General features: G+C 40.9%; 1 protein-coding gene across 1 annotated transcript in view; it reads right to left on the bottom strand.

Moving 5' to 3' along the window:
- Window positions 1-634: 634 nt before the first annotated feature.
- The window catches only part of LOC310931684 (inactive dipeptidyl peptidase 10), a gene marked incomplete at its 5' end in the record, with an annotated part of 31,889 nt that continues 11,218 nt past the window's right edge, over window positions 635-21,305 (bottom strand). The window contains 21 exons of the mRNA XM_083894914.1: window positions 635-964; window positions 1,070-1,142; window positions 1,577-1,635; window positions 1,717-1,816; window positions 1,914-1,968; window positions 2,070-2,264; window positions 2,389-2,455; window positions 3,945-4,043; window positions 4,326-4,373; window positions 4,477-4,595; window positions 6,330-6,377; window positions 7,140-7,231; window positions 8,703-8,807; window positions 8,903-8,944; window positions 9,340-9,463; window positions 9,634-9,731; window positions 10,408-10,562; window positions 10,668-10,788; window positions 11,262-11,343; window positions 11,933-11,985; window positions 18,483-18,554. Coding sequence (XP_083751040.1) covers window positions 747-964; window positions 1,070-1,142; window positions 1,577-1,635; window positions 1,717-1,816; window positions 1,914-1,968; window positions 2,070-2,264; window positions 2,389-2,455; window positions 3,945-4,043; window positions 4,326-4,373; window positions 4,477-4,595; window positions 6,330-6,377; window positions 7,140-7,231; window positions 8,703-8,807; window positions 8,903-8,944; window positions 9,340-9,463; window positions 9,634-9,731; window positions 10,408-10,562; window positions 10,668-10,788; window positions 11,262-11,343; window positions 11,933-11,985; window positions 18,483-18,554 — 2,025 coding nt within the window. The 3' untranslated portion in view covers window positions 635-746. The remainder of the gene's footprint in view (window positions 965-1,069; window positions 1,143-1,576; window positions 1,636-1,716; window positions 1,817-1,913; window positions 1,969-2,069; window positions 2,265-2,388; window positions 2,456-3,944; window positions 4,044-4,325; window positions 4,374-4,476; window positions 4,596-6,329; window positions 6,378-7,139; window positions 7,232-8,702; window positions 8,808-8,902; window positions 8,945-9,339; window positions 9,464-9,633; window positions 9,732-10,407; window positions 10,563-10,667; window positions 10,789-11,261; window positions 11,344-11,932; window positions 11,986-18,482; window positions 18,555-21,305) is intronic.

Below are 21,305 nucleotides of genomic sequence, written 5' to 3'. Positions count from 1 at the left end.
CTGCAAAGAAACCTAAAGAAAGTCAAGAGTCTAAAACGGAGTCAGACAATAAACGCACAAAAAAAAAACACGTCTCAATGTCAGTTGAGCATTTCAGAAACAGAGAGATTGCCTCAGGTCATCTGTCTGGGAATGAAACCAGAGCATACGTCCACGCTCGTCTGCTGAGAGGAGCTCAGGTCAGGCAGGTGGATTCCCAAAACATGAATATTTCAATAACATATGGATGGAACTCCACAATCAATTACTTTTCAAGCAACCCTGCCGACTGCAGCTTTCAATCTAAACGTGATATTGTCATCGAAGTAAGTTTGTCTCGAAATCTCAGTGTAGATTTTTAAGTCTTCCAGTGTGTTCCTGGCTGTTGGCACATTTTGCACTCCAGACGCCCCGACGGGTGATATTCAAAATTTACACACAGAGTACAGAGAATGCAATGTAAACCCACCCACGTCATGCAGCCATTAAGACATGCATGTTTTCAAGTCTTTGTAAACGTTTGTCGGAATCAGCGGTCTTCAAAGTTCATCTCAAGTCAATTTTTGTAAACAAACGGTGTCTCGAACGTACAAGTGGAACGGAACTAAGTGTGTGCAACGAGATATACAGTACATCAATGTTTCCAGTGGTCGTAGGAGGTGATCTGATGTGTTTGGTCCCCACTCCTGTGCTCTTGTGTCGGGTAATCCGACCCAAGGTAATGCATAAAATGGCGTACAGTCCTTAGAGAGTCCTTAACTCTAGATTCAGTCGTCTTCCTCGTCTTCATCCTCTATGGGATCTAGGAGAACGCTGTGCTTCAAGCAGGTTTGGAGGTAGTTCACCACAGTCCGCTGGAAGTGCTGGACGCTGCGGGGCTCTCTCAGCACGTGACCCTCGTCGGGGTACAGTTGCAGCGAGTAGTTGGCGTCCACCTTCACCAGTCGGCTCAGGAGCTCGGCGCTATGCTGGAAGTGTACCCTCGCTTTCACCAAACACACACACACAGTAGATATAAGTGTTTACAACACACACACACACACACAAATGAACACAAATAGTCAGCGTGGAAAAGTTAGAGAAACCTCACCGTCTGCAGTTCCGTGCAGAATCAGGAAATTCTCATCTTTCAGCTTGTTAACCTCCTCCAGCAAAGAGGCAGTCTGAAAAGAAACAACATATTTAGTGGGCACATCTGCAAAAACTATCCGAGTATATCACAACTGCCCGGCTGCAACACATCTCACCTTCATAAATGTAAATATTCAGTTTAAATTGAAATGCGCTCTTAATGAGGTGATGTACAAACTTTATGTTCAGAGGCTGCTGCTGCAGATCGTGGTGAATTTAAATTTAACTGCCCTCCGTGACATGACGACAGCTGCACCTCAAACCAAGCCTGAACCATGTGACTATAAAGTTAAATGAACCCCTCTTTCAACATAAAGGCATATCTTTGAAGTACTGCTGTATCAGACTGCATTACTTCTCAGTAATAAACCTGCAGCTGAGTTTAATCCACAACTGATATTCTATCATTATTAAAACCTTTTACACAAGAATAGACGAGCACACAGTATGAGCATCAGAGCCTCACCGAGTAAGCGTGCTCCTCCTTTGCTGGAAGGCCCAGATATCTTTCAGAGAAGGCAGCGCCTAAAAGAGTGGAACAACTTTTCAATTCAAATATTCATTGCCAAAATTGTTTGAACAGTCAATGACATAACTGCAACTCACTGTACAGCCTGAAGTCAGTTATTGGTGCAGCAGCAGCTGTGCACTGAAAGAGCTTATCTGTCGCAGCTAACATCTTGAGAGTTAAATATCCACCAAATGCCTGTTGGTGGGGGGGGAAACAGAAAAATGACAAAAATTTCAATGGATTCACTGGAGAGAAAAAAAAAGACTGCTTTTCGATTAAAAAATGCTGTAACCTTGCCATAGAGGGCCATGCGGCGATCATCAATGTACGGCAGTTGCATTAACAACCTGTGTAAACATCATAAAAGCCTATTAGTTTATCAGATCACTGGCTTTATTTTCCACGCGACAATGAAAACAGCCTCATGTCGTTGCATAACTGCACTGACTCAATAACCGCCAGATAGTCTTTGACTCGCAGCGAGCCAAGCTTGCGTGGATCCAAAGCAGAGGTCTTCTGTCCACGGCCAACCCCACTCCTGCCGTCCACCCAGGCCAGGGCCACATTCTGTGCACTGGAGAGGACCTGAGGCCAGTCGAGGGAGAATTCCTCAGTCACCGACTGACCACCAGGTACACCGTCTCTAAACAAGATGAACAGGATCAACCAGTGCGGCGACAGTTGTTAGAGGTTTGGCACAGTGACAACAGAAGCCAGAGATCATAATTGCACATGCCTGTTGTCTAGCATGTGAAGTGTGAACTTACACAATGATGAGGAGAGGATGCAGGTTGGCCTCATAACCCTGAGGTAGAGATAGTTTCAGGTGCAGATCTGAGGAAAACAAAAATGGTCAACTGTGACTGAAACTGAAGCACGGCAAAAAATATCATCTTAAAAACGTGCACCCTTCTTTTTAAAGCTGCAGTATGTAACCTTGGCTCTCAGCACTTAGCAAAAATTTGAACATAAACAACTCCACCTCCCTCAATGTCCCACCCTCCAGGGCAGATGAGGGCAGATGCCCTGGAGGATGACAGAGGCGAGGCGCGCGACAGGTGATAGCTCCGGCCAATTATTTTATTCGGTCCGAATAATTTAATTGGTCGTACTTTTATCATAATAATATGATAACTAAATAATGATGAGTTTCAAAACCTGGTGGGTTTATTTTACGTTTAAGAGTGCCATATGCTTATTAGGAGCAATTTAAGATGACAAAAGCAAAGTTTAAAAATGCAAGAAAGTATTGCTTTAATATTCTTCCACTGACCCTTGCTATACTGATAAATACAGAGAGAGTCATGTGGAGCTGATCAGGATCAGGATTGTGTGGACTAATTTGACAATGGTTTGAATCTAAAGGACATTTTGTTTATTTTTTTAAAGGCTATACAAATTAGAGCTTTAACTAAAATAAAATAAAGAAAAAAACATCCTTTACAACCACACTCACATACATACAAATTCCCAGAGGTCATGCTTGACCCGTGATTACTGTGACTGTGTTTGTGGGGCCAAATATCCTAGTAAATGTAAACATGACCATTTCATTGAGTTACTTAAGAGTCCAAAAGAATAATGAAAGTAAATGAATGAATGAATGGTTGTTTTTAATTACCACAGATTGGACCCTTTATATTAGGAGCGGCTCTTCTCTTGAGAGGCTGCCATGTTGCACCACCATGTTTATAATGGACCTTTTGAGTTTTAATGATAACTCAAGGCTACCATAGTTTATCATACATGCTTGACAGGGAAGGGGAATAAGAGATATTAACCTTTAGAACACAGAGCATTTCGGCTGCTTTTTTCCATTAAAACGCAGGATATAAGAATATATAATATGCAACATAGAGTGTCTTATATCCTTTTTTATTTACAGGACAACCTACATGCAAACAAATTAACATGCGTTTTCACCTACTATATAAACACACCTGAGGAAAACGGTACTCAAATTTTTTTTAAATCTCATTGAATATGCCAAATATGGAAATCTGTCACAGTCAAAAGTTTGCTTGGCTTGAACAAAAAGTACAGAAAAACTGTTTATTTTGTGACTTCTGCACAAGTATCACTACAAATTTGGTAAAGCTTAAAGATGTGATCCATAAACACACACCCCCAGGATGTCCACGTAAAGGCTTAGTGTATTATTCCCACTGCAAATTTACCAAGGGTGTGCTTGCGTGAGCACTTTTGGGTTAATCTGCAAAAACGCAACTTCACAAATAGATGTTCCTAAATCTTACACACTGTACCTTTAATGAAGGCAGAGATAGAACAAGAACGTATACAGTTAATAGTTTCTTTGTTGTACCATGGTTCTCTGCTGGGAGGGTCCTGAACAAAGTCTCTGGGAGTCTCTTGTCCTCCAGGGCCCGAGACAGAGGGCTGTTATCCTCCAAAACAACATATCCTACAGGACACGAAACACCGCTGTGAAACATTTTTCACCTTAAACATCAAAACAGACAGATAGTGTAGTGTAGACCCACATTCTATTCTCATTACACACAGCTCTGACCGAGAGCCGCAGACAGAGGGCAGTGTTCACAAGCATGGAATGAATGATTCTACATGCCTGTCTACTTGAATACATTGCACTCTGCAGGCTGTCATAGGACACTGCAGAGAGCTGGTGTATCAGTCTCTGTGTTGCCAGCACATTAGCAGATACATGAGCAGTTGTAATACTCACTGGAGGGGTCCTTTGTGCTGTGGACCGTCACTTTAGGGATCCCAGGGCCTGGGGGATTTATTGCAAAAGACAACATTTAAAAACCAACTGACAAAGCAGCGTGTTGCTTTCACACACACACACTGCGATTGTGTCTGTGCGTCTCATTTACCTAAGCAATGGAGTGTGAAGTGGGTTTGATTGGGGCTGAATTCAGATCTAAAGAAGCGACATCCCTCTATGAGGTTGCAGGAGACGCACCGCCGCTGAAACACTCCATCCAGGTCCACACTTGGTAGAGTAAAAGAACAGAGTTTATTGACCACATTTTAGAAAAAAAAATCGGACTGTCTAAACAGGTTGATTCGCTCCAGGAAAGGGTCAATTGATTGTTGATGTCCTAAGGAAAAGTGTCAGCATTTAGAGTCGAAACTATTCAGCTGGCTGACTTTTCAGTAAAAAATTGGGTTGAATAAGGTTGGACATAAAAGCTGCAATACAGATTACTCTGTCAAGTCTCTAAATGTCCTTCTCCACTACACTGCCTGCTGAATTTATACAGGATTAATCACGGACCGAATTTAAACAAGCCATCTTCCCTCCTCCATAATATTGAGCTGTCTCCGTGAAGCACAAAGCTATGTCCACTGATGAAAGGATATGAAATCCAGGAGGGGGATCAGGGAACAGGCAAGAGAGTTTATCACCCATGGGACTATAAGTCTCCACAGCACGCAGGGTCCTTGTCCCCTGAGATTGGATTTTAGTTATAAACGTCTCAATTCACTTGTTGGCCAGACGAATATAAAACACAAAAGAACAAAGATTCATGTGCAGTTAATCCGATTGTCTTTTTTTTGGTATGCTATCAGTGTGGTGTAGATGTGATGTTGTGATAGCAATGGGATGGTTTGTCGATGAATCCACCTCATCAGTCCAGACTTATTTAATTTGCCAACTATGAAATTGATTGAAAAAAAAAAGAGCCACGCTTGAAACTATGCATCAAACTTCACCAAACAAATGTCAACAATCCCGACATGAATCAAATTCAGGAAATGATGCATTCCTGAATTTCAAAAATTAATTTAAATGATTTCTTAAGAGGTTTGCAAATATTTTCAACAGATCCTTGTTCAGGGCGATGCCGACTATTATGATGGTGAATTTCAAGTGATTCCGAGATACTTTTTGTTTTCGAGACAAAAGTCAGCTCACTGTCAAAGTGCATCAGGGAAAATGGATAATTTCCTGATTTTCAAAAATTAATTTAAATTATTCCTTAAGAGGTTTGCAAATATTTTCAACGCATCCTTGTTCAGGGCGATGCCGACTATTATGATGGTGAATTTCAAGTCATTCCGAGATACTTTTTGTTTTCGAGACAAAAGTCAGCTCACTGTCAAAGTGCATCAGGGAAAATGGATAATTTCCTGATTTTCAAAAATTCATTTAAATTATTCCTTAAGAGGTTTGCAAATATTTTCAACAGATCCTTGTTCAGGGCGATGCCGACTATTATGATGGTGAATTTCAAGTCATTCCGAGATCCTTTTTGTTTTTGAGACAAAAGTCAGCTCACTGTCAAAGTGCATCAGAGAAAATAGATAATTTCCTGATTTTCAAAAATTCATTTAAATGATTCCTTAAGAGGTTTGCAAATATTTTCAACGGATCCTTGTTCAGGGTGATGCTGGGTCAGGGTATGAATCAACAAACTAAGCCTCACCTATGGCTTTAACATGTCACAGGGTTGTCGACATTTGAGAAACGATTTCTTCTAAGTGGTTTTTAACCATGAGAAACACCATTTCACCATTTGGTGCATAGTTTCAAACTTGGCTCACACACACACACATTATTTTTCCAATGCATAATGAATTAGGTATAGCTCTTGTTCGCCCCCTAGCGGCACACATGTGAAGTGTGGTCAAGTCTTCTTAGATGTCACTAACTATCTTATAAACAAGACTCTTATAAGATAGAACTAAAATTATCTATCAGTACTTGGCTGTTGTTTTTTACCTGTAAAGGTGTCTGCTTTGTCTGGATTCCTCTGTGCTCAGGAAATAGCTGATGAAGACAAATGTGAACCACAGACACAGCAACGTTATCACCTGTGGGGATATCTTCATCCTAATTATTCTGCACATCAATTATTCAGTCAACCCTTCTCTACACATATTAACATACGTTCAGCGTGCTCAGAAAACCAGCTTTGTATCACATTTAACTTGTAATGAAGTGATGCTGATGTAAAGTGATTGAGCAGTGGATGTGCCTGACAGTATCATTAGGTTGACTCGACTTTAAACCCATGGGCTTAGGTCCTGAAAACACTTGTCGAGATCCGTAATTTCTGTGACTGCCCGAATTGCTCACACGCCAGTCAATATGTTCATTATCTGTCCTGTTCTGCTCCAAACGAGAGAACTTTAAGCAATAATCTGCACAAGAGTAAGTAAAGTCCTTTGTTCTCCTCTGAAGCAATTTACTGCCAGAAGCAAAGTCACAATAAAATACATTTTCTTTTGTTTTTGTTTTGTTTTTTTACAATGAAAAGACCAGTGCTACATGTAAGTATTGCCCTCTTTTTTGTGCATTTTTTAAATCATAACATTCACCCTGAGTCTAACTTAACAAATACAATTGCTGCACAGCAGCTGACAGGTCTAGAATTAGCTCTCTGCTCACAACAAGAGACGATCATTTTTAATGGTCGGCACTATTCTGCTCAACCTCCCTGTGACTTGTTTCTTCATGGCGAGGGGTGCTGTGAGCTGACAAATTCACTGACTGATGATTAAACCCGACTCCACAAACTGTCTCACATACAGTTTTCCAGCCTTCTCGTCGAGGCTGCAGAGCACGGTGACATCCCAGCTCCCCGACGTCAAGAAGCGAGGAGGGACAGACGGGATGGCAGGCTGTGTTATAAAGAGAAACAGAGATGAACTGGAAGGTAGACACGGGAAAATATGCAGAATAAAAATAGGCACGGCGATACATTTAGTGCGTGTTAGAAGGTGAGGGAAAAAATATGATGCCAGGGCCATAAAATAAATTAAATGATGGTGGCTATGGTGACAGTTCAGCGGAAAAAAAGCAAAATCGGTTTATTTTGTGGTTCGGATTGAGATTAGACCATTGGTTCTCAAAGTGCGGCCTGGGGGCCAATGGAATTACATGAATTACAGTTGATAGTTTTAATCCAGGAGCTACTAAGCTTGTTAAATGTTTATTGGACATTACTGGATACAGACCAATAAGTGTAAACAAAATTTCTTACCCGAGTATTTACCTGATTTCTATATGGTGAATTTTAGTGTATTATTGGGTTATAAGCTGATAATAAGCAGGTAGCTACAGCCAATTACTAGCTATTTACCCAGTAAATATATGGTAACAGAAATGTGTTACTTGGTATTAACCTGTAATTAGTATTAAATACTGGGGAATTACCCAGTAAATTATAAAGCGTTATCATATTAATGCTTAACTTACATTATATTAACGCTTATATTACTTAACGCTAAACTGTAGAACTGCAATCTGGTCATTAAAATTATTACAAATGGGATTTCTTTCTGTTTTTTTTTTTTCTTTGGCGGCCCTCAGTCCAATGTTGGGTTCCTAAATTGTCCCTCAGGTATCAAAACTTTGAGAACCCCTGGATTAGACATACACATGACAGAAAAATAATGGGTTTCATGAGGCCAAATTGTGTGGGACTTTGAAACCAACAACTACACAACACTATAAAACTGCACCACAACAATTTTAACTGGCCCACTCGAGATGAATTAGTTGTTTAAAGGTGCATTATGTAATAAATCTAAAGCAACTGGCCGTAAAATCCTCCTAATATGTCACAGAGACTCAGGAATAATGTTCATGTAACAAACTGAACTCACCAACAACAACAGTACAGACAAAATATTTTGGCATGTGGCGCCACCTACCGCCGTCTACCAATCATTGCAGTCAGTAGAGTCTCAGCTGCCGAGCAACCACGGGTTGCCAGTTACGTCAGAAAACAAAACCTAAAAGACCTCGGTATTTTGAATTTGAATGTAGTAACCGTTTGTGGCCACATTCTTACATATGGCACCTTTAAATGAGATGAACTGAATTGTTTGAAAAATAAATAATGAAATATTAATCAGCGAAAACATTATATCTAATAAATGAGAGCTGACATCTGGTGTTTTGGAACGTGTAAAACTAGTGCGAGTATAGAATGACTCCATAATGTTACAGGTAGGAGGGGACTGTGTGAAAAGAGATGGACCTTAGGCGCTGATGCGCTGCTGAGATCTATAATCTCTCACACTGTTTTATCGGACTCTTGTTGAAGCGTTAACAAGCCCTTTAAAAGTGAACAGCTCTCACACTGACCTGCGCCGAGAGTCCGGCGATGTGGTGAAACTCTCCGCGAGCTCCTTGTTTTGCTGGCAGTATCGTGTAAAACACAGAGCCATCGGCTGAAAACAAGGGGACGTCCTGTTGACGGAAACGTATCAAGTCAAATAATAAAAGCCCAAGGTGATAAACAGGTTGTAAACAAAAAACAAACGTCGACATAAGCAATACTTAACCTGTCGTTGGTTCTGCATTATGTCCATGGCCATTTTGTGTTTCTGCAGATTTAAAACCACACGTATTAGCGTATTAGTCGCGTAATCTAAAATGCACTCACATCAGCTAACATCTAAAGCTGATTTGAATATCTTTGCACAAATAAAGCTTAATGTGGTCATTAATAATTAGGGACAGCATTAATAATAATTGCCAATGGGCGAACTGAAATCAGCAAGGAATGGGAACAAATAAGAAAGTCCTGCAGTACATCACAGAAAAATTCCTTTCATGCAGCAAATGACCTTAAATATTAATTCAGCCAGTAGAGATATAAAAGCATAATAAAAAAAAAAAATTATAATCAGTGTTCCTAACGTGTAAAAGAAGCACAATTTCTATTTAAGCGAAGGCCATTTGGATTACTAATGTGGAAGGAGTGGCTGTGAGCGCTCACCTCTGAGCATGCCCCTGTGGTGGCCTCACACACGCAGAGCACCGATTGGTTCTGGACACGATTCAGCCAACGCACCGCCAGGCGAGTGCTACTGATCCAAGTCACCATGGAGATGTAGTTTTCCCTGACGGGGCGATGCAGAAAATGACACACGAGGGAAAAGATTGAAAGGTTGGTGCAAAGGAATGGGAGTGTGTGTGTGTGTGTGTGTGGGGGGGGGGGGCGGTTGGAGGGGTTGTGCTGTCTAAAGTCTTCAATGTTTATACTGCTTTTAGATCCACAATGAAACACTACCTGGTCCTGAGGGAGTCAGGAGGCATCATCTCCAGAGTGTGGGCTGGACCGTAAAGATTCACCACAAACAGATTGACTGATGGAATACTTGATCCGGCCTTTGAACACAAGCAAAAGGGGGAAAAAAACAGATAAACCCAAACAAACACCGAGTGAGAATTTTCCCAAACACTAATACACCATCTTCATCCCTGAGGTCCACACTGAAATAGCTTATGTTTAATGTAGACATTGATAGTGACCAGAATATCTATTGGCTGATATTTGGGGTTAACAAATTATGTATTATGTAGGTTTTGGGGATTCATTTGTTTTTCCTGTGCAGTTGCTACACTTTTAGAAATAAAAGTCCTAAGTAGAACCATATAAGGTTCTTCGGCTTGTCCTCATAGGAGAACCCTTTTTGGCTCCAGGTAGAACCCTGTTTATAAAGGTTCGACCAAGAACCCTTTTAAAACCCTTTATTCAGGAAGGTTTTAAAGGGTTCTCTGGATCAAAATGGTTCTTACTGGAACCCTTAGTGTTACCAAGAACCCTTGAAAAACCCTTTCTTCGGGAAAGGGTTTTTCAGAAGCAAATGGTTCCAGGTAGAACCTCAGCCCTTGTAGAAGGAACCCTTATTTCTCAGAGCGTATGAAGTAGGGATGGGCATTTCAATCAAATGCAGTCATTGCCATGGACTGGATTACCATGAAAGATGGTGTGCAGACTCATTCCAGAGCTTCTTACGTGACTTTAGAGATGACAGAACATCCTGTTTTAACCACTTCTAACCTTGGGGTAATGGAAGAACACGTTGGACGGATAAAGACCACCTAAGAACTGAGGTATTTCCATCACAGGTGTGGCGGAGTTGTTGATGCTGAGGTATGCCAGCCTGGCTCCATCCATAGACCACCAGTGGGCGACAAATGTCAAGAGCACCTCCTCTGTTTTAAAAGACAACCATTTTAGAGCGCTAATAAAGACTTAACTTATCTTGTTTTAATTCTGTGATTAAATTCAGTCAAACTGGTCTGTGAAGTCACCCCTACCTTCATAAGTCCAGTCAGAGATCCCATTCACCAAATTCTGGCCCTGGTCAGTGGTTGTGAGACGCAGGGGTTTGCTGGTCACACTCGGTTTGTAGTAGATATCCCCGTCAAACACATAGGCCTGGCACGAGGAGCACACACACACACACACACACACACACACACACACACACACAAGCTCCAAGCTGTTATCAAAGGCAGTTTGGTTGCAGGCTTCATCGCTGGCTTCCCGATTTGAGCGCCGGATGTCGTCCAAGAGCGAATGAATCATCAGCCCGGCGTGCGCTCGCGGCGGAGAGCCAATTTGTCTTTTTCTTGCCAGTTAATGTGCTCCGTATGAGCACTGACATAGCAGCAAACGCCAATTACATTGTGTGGAAGATAGATGAATCATATTACGGGTGTAAAGGGACCGCCCCGTATTAGCGGCACAGTCTTTTCAATAACCTTTTAGCTGGAGGTCTTTCAAGACAAAGACATGGTGATGTTATGATTAATGCATCCACTAGCAATATAGAGTGCAAAGGTTTAAAAAAGAATAATAATTTGCATGTACGACGCAGATGGAAACACACTGATCAGTGCCTGGCTTACCAGCTGGTTCCCCTGAGGCCCCCATGAAGCATACTGTAGCACTGCCTTGTCCCTCTGCGGAGGGTTCAGCTCCATCAGGTCCCTGGAACACACATAAAACCTCAAACATAATCTCCTCCATTATGGATAACTCTCCTGTTTAAAGCCCCTCTGAGGTCCATCCATGCCCTGGCCTTGAGAAAGAGATAATGTACTGTGAGGACAAAAGGAGCAAGATGCAGTGAAGGGGGAAACAATGGGGGCTGGTTCATGCAAGGGTGCAACACATTTCTGGCTGCAATTTTTTCCCTGTGGACAGGCAAACATTTGTCCTCCTAAGCATAGTCAGGCAACAACTGAAACTGTGCGTCTTCCTGAAACCTCCTCTCTAGAATGACTCATTTAGAAGTTCAGGGGATCATCCAAAGCCACCATGGAGTTTCCCCATCGGATTTTAATGCAAAAGAATATGAATCTCAGGCAGTGGAATCTGACGTAGAGTACAAACCTGGAAAGGACACTGATGAATGAATGCAGATCTGACAAATATATGAGGTTCTGATTCGATGAGAGACGCTTTGAGGGGGACGTTTTTTTTTAGTTTTTTTTCGGTTTCGGTTCGCAGGTCGGCTTGCATTGGTAACGCTCATGCCCAGTGCAGCCCATGCATTAGCATTCATAATTCCACCTACCCATTAGTCACATTGTAGATAGCATAGGAGGCTGTGAAGGACTGAGTGAATACCTGAAAGAGGTAGAGGATATCATGCATATACGTGTGCTAACACCACATTTATTCTGGTACTCACACATGCTCATACACGTCCAAAAAAATATAGAAAAAATAAAGCAAATTAAAACAGTGGTGAGGCCGATCTTAAAGGTGCATTATGTAATAAATCTAAAGCAACTGGCCATAAAATCCTCCTAATATGTCACAGAGAGTCAGGAATAATGTTCATATAACAAACTGAACTCACCAACAACAACAGTACAGACAAAATATTCACATTCACAAAATTATTTTGCAGACTGCAAATCATGTTTATGTTTTGAAATCATGTTTCGGCATGTGGCGCCACCTACCGCCGTCTACCAATCATTGCAGCCAGCAGAGTCTCAGCTGCCGAGCAACCACGGGTTGCCAGTTACGTCAGAAAAACGAAACCTAAAAGACCTCGGTATTTTGAATTTGAATGTAGTAACCGTTTTTGGCCACATTCTTACATATGGCACCTTTAAACAAGAAGGAACGTGAAGCTGTTCTTTATAAATAACGGCAAATTACAGCATCAAGAGGCTCATTGCTTTCATAAAAGAGCAGCGACAAAACGGTGGCGGCACAAAATCAGAACGACAAATATTAAACGATCCGTAAGTTAATGAATTATTAAAAGGTCGGCAACAACGCGGTGCTATTATCTCCCCCTAAAAAGCAAATAGCACCGCGTTTTGTTTGTATGCGTGTGCTCGTTTTAAGTTATCTTAATGTTGCTTTGACGGTTACTGAGCAAATAAAAAAGCTTAATAAAAAAAAAGCTCATTTACACCGAGGGTGGCAATTTCATCCATATTGCATAATTACTGTGATTATAATAAACGGCGGAATGAATGATGCGGATCCGAGTAGCAAAAGTGTAAAAAAAAACAAAAAACACATTAACATGAACAGAATTCAAGGCAAAGATTGTCATTAAGCAGCATCATTATAGAGAGTATAGTACACCTCCCACTGTGGCTGCAAAGTGTGTTGCAAACCTGACACAAGCAACAGCTGTTCAATGAATAATTGAATTAACATGCTGAAGAAGACTAGAGGACTAGAATCAATGAGTGTGTGTGTGTGTGTGTGTGTGTGTGTGTGTGTGTGTGTGTGTGTATGCGTGTGTGTGTGTGTGTGTGTGTGTGTGTGCGCGCTCACCACAATTGATCACAGCATTACCTGATGTGTTCTGGGTATAACATCGATTTCTCTGATTTTTCTTTTCCTTTTTGTTTAAACCAAATGGTTGGAAGCAGACTATTTGCCCAGTGGCCATTTGAAAGCTTTGGCCTCACGGAAACCTACTTCCAACAAAGAAATTAAATGTCACATCCTCTATACGGCACACTTAGCAGTGAAATTGGATTTCTCCTCTCTTCGTTGTTTGCCTGGTGTTTTTCTTCTTTTTCTTTTTCTTCTTATATGCACGGATGGTGTTAAAGCTACTGGGGTAAAGTAAAGAGAGAGAGGGAAATAACTGCCGAGTATATAACCTGGGCGTACAACAGGAAAACCACGGGATGGGTTTTTAACGGCAGAAAAAACAACTGCAAGAACAGGAAGGAATGAGTTCGGTCGGAACAGGAAAACGTGAGGGGTCGAGATAGAGAGAAGGGAACACAGAGAGGGAAAGGATGCTGACAGGGCAGAGGCACTGAGCTGACAGGTTCCCCAACACACACACACACACACACACACACATTCTTGTACTTGCTGCATACTGAGGACTGGGTTGCTGACAAAGTGAGGACCAGCATTTTCCACTTTATTAATTAACACAATTACAAATATCTACTTCATGAATGACATCTACAAAGAACTACTGGTTGCAGTACCATATAATGTCTGCAGGTGGAGCCCCAGAGCAGAAAGGGCTGGAAAACTTTTTTGATTTTTTTTTTTTTTAATTTTTGGTCCAACATTTTACAAAAACGTCATACAATACTAGGTCGTCCAAAATTTGAAAAAATCTTTAAAAAAAAAAATTTTGCTCCAAAATTTGACAAAAACGGCATACTATACTATGTCGTTTGAACATTTTTTTTGACCAAAAATGTAAAAAAAAAAATTGACCCAAAATTAAAAAAAAATAATTTGACCCAGATTTTAAAAAAAAAATTGACAAAAACGTCATTCTATACTATGTCGTCCAAAATTTGAAAAAAAAAATTGACCAAAAATTTTTGGTCCAAAATTTGAAAAAAAAAATTTGGTCCAGAATTAAAAAAAAAAAATTATGGTCCAAAATTTGAAAAAAAAATGATGGTCCAAAATTTGAAAAAAAAATGATGGTCCAAAATTTGAAAAAAAAATGATGGTCCAAAATTTGAAAAAAAAATGATGGTCCAAAATTTGAAAAAAAAATGATGGTCCAAAATTTGAGAAAAAGTCGTCCAAAATTAAAATTTTTGACAAATTGAGAAGAGCATGTTATAGCAACCTTAGGAAGTGATTTCAATGAAAACAAAGTGAGGACCGGCCTAAATGTCCTCACTCCGTAAAAATGACCTCACTTTGTTGGTTAAAAACCCTCACTGGTCCTCAGTATGCCGCAAGTACAAGAACACACACACACATACACACACACACACACACAACGAGGACCAGTCATGAGTTACAGGCGATGTTGTCTCTTCACTACCAAAGGGGGCAGCAATGCCGTGAGCGCAATCAGCTGTTCATGATTTGTGCGGGAACTCAGTGATTCTGTTTCGTGATTTAGCGTCATAAAGTCAGCGGCAGTGGTCGTACATTACTGTGTATGTGTTTTTTTTTGTGTGTGTGTGTGTGAGCCTGTGTATGATAAACAGCCGGCAAGAGTGAAAGCATCTGTCTCGCAGAGGCAGATGGAACTTTAATGTGGCTGCCAGTAGCTTGTCATAAATCCTCCAGATTGCTCTCCTTGTCAACCCCCCCAATCCACCCCTGCACTCTCTCCGCCCCTTCCTCCGACGCTGCTGCCAAAACAGGAGGGGGCACAACACACCACGAAGGCTACACAGCGTGGGATACGACAAAGAGGACGGCATAGAGATTGCAGCGCGGTGCATGAGCAGCGGTATCGGGATCAGATAATAACATCCTTCCTTCTCTATATACTGCATGCAGTTCCTATCTCACAGGCATTTGATTTGTTTTTTTGTTTTTAGAAGCCCCTGAATATGCTGCCTTTCACATCCATCAGCATTTTGCTGCACACACACAACTCCCTTGGCATTGTTCCTAAACTGGTTAGGCTTGTCAAACCCCCTCAAAAAAACTCCTTCCTATATGTGTATAGATACTCACGTCTATGCATAACCTCTTATCAAAATCCATTTACTTTTCACCCACCAAGCATAAAACCCTCCAGAGCTATGTACACAATCCTGAAAAGCCTTTTAATGTTGCACACAGCCTACTCGTCCATTTATCTTTACTGCAGCTCTCTATATTTTTTTTTTTTGTATCTCTGTCATTCTCCAGTAACCATTCTGATTGATTTCAACCCGGGAGTGTATGTAAGTAAAATGGTGCACATCCCCATTATTCTTCTTCTTCTTCTTCCCCTCCATCACAAGTGGCTTTCCCTACAGTTTCTCCCCCTCATGTTTCCTGCCACTCTCAGTAGCGGGGCGAGCCCCTCGCCTTCCAAACAGCGAAGCTGGTGCAAACTGCTTCAGTCAGCACAAATCCCCTCCAGAGATGGATGGAAAAAGGTGAGTGAGCGTGAGGAGGATGAATCAGGAGAGAGGGGAAAAGAGGGGGGAGAGTCGCCTGCAAACATACAAAATGCCAACACACACACACACACACACACACACACACACACACACACACATCTAAATACACAGATTATTCCAGGTGGCGTGCCCGCTGCCTCGGAGTTCCTCCACACACACACACACTGAGCATGCAGATGCGACGAGACAATTCCTGCTGATATCAAAAGGAAATATGCTAATGGCGTGGCATAAATCAACCGAAGCAACCCACAAACTGGGCAAAGAGCTGAGCTCGTTCCCTGCAGAGATGTTTGCAAACTGATTAGATGTACGTTAACTGCTCAATAATGCAGTTAGGATCCACTGTGTTCTGTGACGGATGCTGTAACACAGCAACAGGGCTGTTCGTTCCACACACACACACACACACACACACACATTCTTGTACTTGCTGCATACTGAGGACTGGGTTGCTGACAAAGCGAGGACCAGCATTTCCACTCTACTAAAATTTGACCCAAAATGTTTGGTCCAAAATTTGAAAAAAAAAATTGACCCAAAATTTGACAAAAACGTTATACTATACGTTTTTGTCATCCAAAATTTTTGGTCCAAAATTTGAAAAAAAAAAATTGGACCCAAAATGTTTGGTCAAAAAATGAAAAAAAAATTGACGCAAAATTTTTGGTCCAAAATTTGAAAAAAAAAATTTGGACCCAAAATGTTTGGTCCAAAATTTGAACAAAAATGTGACGCAAAATGTTTGCTCATTGTAAAAATGAGCAAACATTTTTACAAAATGTCCTCACACACACACACACACACACACACACACACACACACACACACACACACACACACACACACACACACACACACACACACACACACACACACACACACACACACACACACACACACATAAATATGCGATCACAGCAAAAAACAGCTCTCTTGAAAGAAAACTGAACAAATAAGGGAGCGGAAGAGCAGCAAAAAAAAATATGCATTCAGATTCAGATTTTTTCCCTAATTGTGTTTCCTGCTTTTTGCTGATTACGTGCGTTATCACACAGCTCGCCTGCCCTCTGAGCTGAAGTAAAGGGATTACAGCAGCGAATACGAGACCTCAGTGTTTATTCAGACAACCACCTGTGTTTCGTGATTCTTGTCGGCGTCTCATTAAAATTGGCCTCTGAAGTAGCACAGTGATTTCATTAGCTTTACCGATTCCCTGTTTGTTTCCCTCTCCTCACTCTCCGCCATCAAGCTTTCCCTCGACCCCTGCGCCTTCCACCATCAGCTCGTTTAAATATTCAACTCCACCCTATGTGATCTGCGTTAAGTGGCGGCCGGTAATTTTAAAACTAGCACCGCTGCTGCAGCGGAAATCACACACACACACACACACACAGGTTTGTGCAGCTATCTGTTTTGGGACACTGCTTTTGGACAACTTATTTATCCCTAATCTTACCCATAACCAGATAATCCCTAACCTCAATCTGACCACAATTCAAATCTGGGCCCTAAACTTAACCCTTAGAACACAAAGCATTTCAGCTGCTTTTTTCCCCATATGTTTAAACGTACAGTATATACAGAGGCTATAAGAATGTGCAACACAGTGTGTCTTATATCCTCTTTTTCAGCACAGCCTTATAGGGCAATCTGAAGATGTAAACTATATAAACACAAAAGTCAACAAAAAGTACAAAAAAATTAATGTTTCAAAACGGATTGAATTTGTGAAATTTGGACATGCGTCACAGTTCAAAGTTCACTTTGAAATACGGTCCATTCTGTGACTTCTGCACATTTATTGTTGCTTTACATCACTGCTAAAAAATGACGCGATACAAAATGAATCATAACTTTAACTCAACAACACATACACTACTGTTCAAGAGATTGGGGTCACTTAGAAATGTCCTTATTTTTGAAGGAAAATCACTTATTTTCAGTGAATGTAACATTAAATGAATCATAAATACATTCTATACATTGTTAATGTGGTAAACTAGTATTCTAGCTGCAAACGTCTGGTTTTTAATGGAATACGGACATAGGTGTATAGAGACCCATTTCCAGTGTTCTAATTGTGTTTGCTAATCATGTTAAAAGGCTATTGGATGATTAGAAAACCCTTGAAAACCCTTGTGCAATGATGTTAGCGTGGCTGAAAACAGTTTTGCTGGTTCTTTGACCAAAGGGTAAAATTATTATTTTGAATACAAATCATTATTTCTAATCTGGTCAATGTCTTGACTATGTTTTAACTCTTTTGATGAATAAACGTGTGACTTTTAATGGAAAACACAACAAAATTGTATATCCCGAACCTTTGAACGGTAGCATAAGAAGACAAAAAACCCCAAGTCTGAATATGTGACCTATAAACCTGTGGCAATTCCTCAGAAATGAAGTTCTACCTCATTAGGACCAGGTTTTTTTATCTCCATGAGGACTACTGGTCTTGACAAGGTCAGTGTTTATACCAGAAAAGATCCCACAGAGGTAACAAATACAAGTATACACACACACACACACACACACTCCTCTCCGTTGCGTCTTTGGCGCTCTGACTAAGATTCATGACACCATTGTTTCACAGTCGCTGTTGGTCTGCCATACGTATAGGTTTGTGAACAGCAGCAGCTTTCCCCCGTGATATTATTGCACGGTTTAATTTATGGCCCTAGATATTTTCTCCTGGTAAAAAAAAAAAGCTTTGACGGCGCTAAATCTAAGTCAGCATTTAAGAAAAAAACTTACCATTTGAATGTTGTACGCCAAGAGGACAAACCTCTTGTCTGCAGACACTTGGAACTTTGTAGCCGTCAGATCCTGCAGACGAAGAGAGAACGAATTAAAACCACCCTTAATCAGAGATGTTTCTTTAGTCTATTTTTTTCTCCGTTAGCATGCTCCATAAACAGATAGATGTAGTCTTCCTGTTGGTTTTGAGTTTAAAAATGTGTCAGTTTTTTTAATTCTGGTGTCAATTGGTGTCCTTTATCGTCAGTTTTCCCACGAATTGGGAACAAAACTTACGGAATTGACTCAAAGTTCAATTGGAGAAGACCTAAAACTAGAGATATAGACCTTTGTCATCCCCTGGTGGCTACTTCTAGGCTTCACTTTTCAAACCAGAAGACGACGTGCATTTTTATTTACGCTCTATGTTGATGACGACCAGGTTTATTCGTCAAACCCGGTGAACCTTTGAATCTGCTGCAAATGATAATTGTCAGTTGTAGTAGAAAAGTAAGAGTCAAAGCATTCTAATCTTTCATAATGATAATAATAATAAATAATAATAATTTCATAATACTAAAGTTCAGACCTTTAACACTTGGGTTACCTGACCCTTCAGGTACAGTCAGGGTAATCTTTAATTTCCATCTATTTTTGCTTATCCAGTTCTGTTTTTTCCATCTCAACCCAATTTATTTGTTCACATAATACTGTATATCAGAGGTTCTCAAAGTTTTGATACCTGAGGGCCAATTTAGGAACCCAACATTGGACTGAGGGCCGCCAAAGAAAAAAATAAATAAATAAATAAATAACAGAAAGAAATCCCATTTGTAATCATTTTAATGACCAGATTGCAGTTCTACAGTTTAGCGTTAAGTAATATAAGTGTTAATATAATAAAGCTTTATAATTTAATGGGTAATTACCCAGTATTTTGGCCATTGTTCTTTACCTTCTAATTACAGGTTAATACCAAGTAACACATTTCTGTTACCATATATTTACTGGGTAAATAGCTAGTAATTGGGGGCTGTAGCTACCTGCTTATTACCAGCTTATAACCCAATAATACACTAAAATTCACCATATAGAAACCAGGTAAATACCCAGTATTTTTGTTTACACTTATTGGTCTGTATCCAGTAATGTCCAATAAACATTTAACAAGCTTAGTAGCTCCTGGATTAAAACTATCAACTGTAATTCACTGCGGGGCCGCCAGAAATGTTTCTGCGGGCCGCCATTGGCCCCCCGGGCCGCACTTTGAGAACCAATGCTGTATATTATACAGTATGTACCCAACATTAGAAGAAGAAAAAAAGCCACAGGTCTGAATCAATTGTGTTGCAAAGCTGTTGAAGTGACACCAATTAAACACGTTGCGCGCTGACAGAATCGGGGCGTTTGCAGCTCTCTAGCGATGTATAGTTTGTCACGGTTGTGTGAAGACTTGGCCCAATAAACGCAGCGTAGCCCCACAAAGGTCAGAGCATCCCACGAGTAGAAAAATGTACCGTAAAACGTTGAACAACAACCAAAAAAACATTTTTAACCTTCTGACAGTGCCGTTTCTTCACATCTTAAGAATACAGCGCAATTCCTGTTTGAGCCAAGAGACCGTAGCACAATGATAATTTGATTTATGAATTTAGAGAACCCATTTAGGCACGATTAATTTTCAACACACAGGTGTCAGGTGGTTCATGCATTTATGAGGCTTAAGAAATCCCTCTTGGGGATTGTTGTAAGTGATAATATTGCCGCATTTTCCACTGCTGATTGTCCAAAAATTGCACTCACCTACTAAATAATGCATTTAAAAAAGATTATTTGTTGTTGTGTAGCCTTTTCTGTGATGTACAACCAAATTAGGGTTCAAGTTCCAGGTTGTGTGATGCTGAGGTTTCCACAGTGAACTCTATTTAGATTTAGGCTTTGGTTTTATTATGCAGATGCCTCGTGTGATCTTTTTATTACTATGAAGCACTCCGTATATAATGAAAAAATGACGATATTGCTGAGGTTTTAACTTTCCTATGCACGAGTCCGAATTTCCAAGTTTGACATTATATTTAAACGGAAGCGTCTCAGCGATTCAGAATGTGAAAAGATGTGAAAAGAACATCTTCTTCAACAATTATCCACAGCAGATGGGACGGCGAAAACCACGCAGCGGAAATGGTTTCGTCTCAACCTGAACACGAGCCTGATTTGATCGTCTGTGTGCGATGACCCATATAAGTCTGTCAGTGCCTCGCAGAGGATTCACTTTGAAGGCACATGTTGAGGACTCACAGAACAGCCAGATTGGTGTTGGGGGGGGGAGGGTGGGGGGGGGGGGGGGGGGCTGATACTGTCACTTTGCCAAATCTTTTTGTGATTGTCTCAAAGCTGCGGGATATGGAACAGTGGGACTCCAACAGCTTTCATACGATTCAGTCTAGAATCATAAAGATAACCAGGCTGAAGTGACTTATCCTCTTCGCTTGATGTGACTTGGATCGGGGGGGGGGGGGGGGGCTGCATGGACACACATCGTCAGTTCCAATTTTAAAATCACATTAATCAAATCTCTGTTACGTTGTTATGTAAGATATTGCAGCAAATCTGGAAGTGGGATTCAGCTGTAGTAGAGCGCGGCCGCTCTCCTCTATCGTCGCTCGATTTTTTCCTGCAGGTCGATGACGTCGACGCTCAACGACTTACAGAAAAGATGCTGCGCGGGTTTCTGCTACGACCCTCCTCATTAGGACCGTACTGATGTGACAGAGCTGATTTGGCGATCGGATTTCTGTGTCCACATAGTCGTGAAAGAAAGGGATGAGTCACTCGAGCCTA

The sequence above is a fragment of the Microchirus variegatus genome (assembly GCF_963457635.1).
Source record: "Microchirus variegatus genome assembly, chromosome: 9".
NCBI lineage: Eukaryota > Metazoa > Chordata > Actinopteri > Pleuronectiformes > Soleidae > Microchirus > Microchirus variegatus.
Note: the sequence above shows the minus strand (reverse complement) of the source record. Positions and strands in the feature narration are given on the sequence as shown.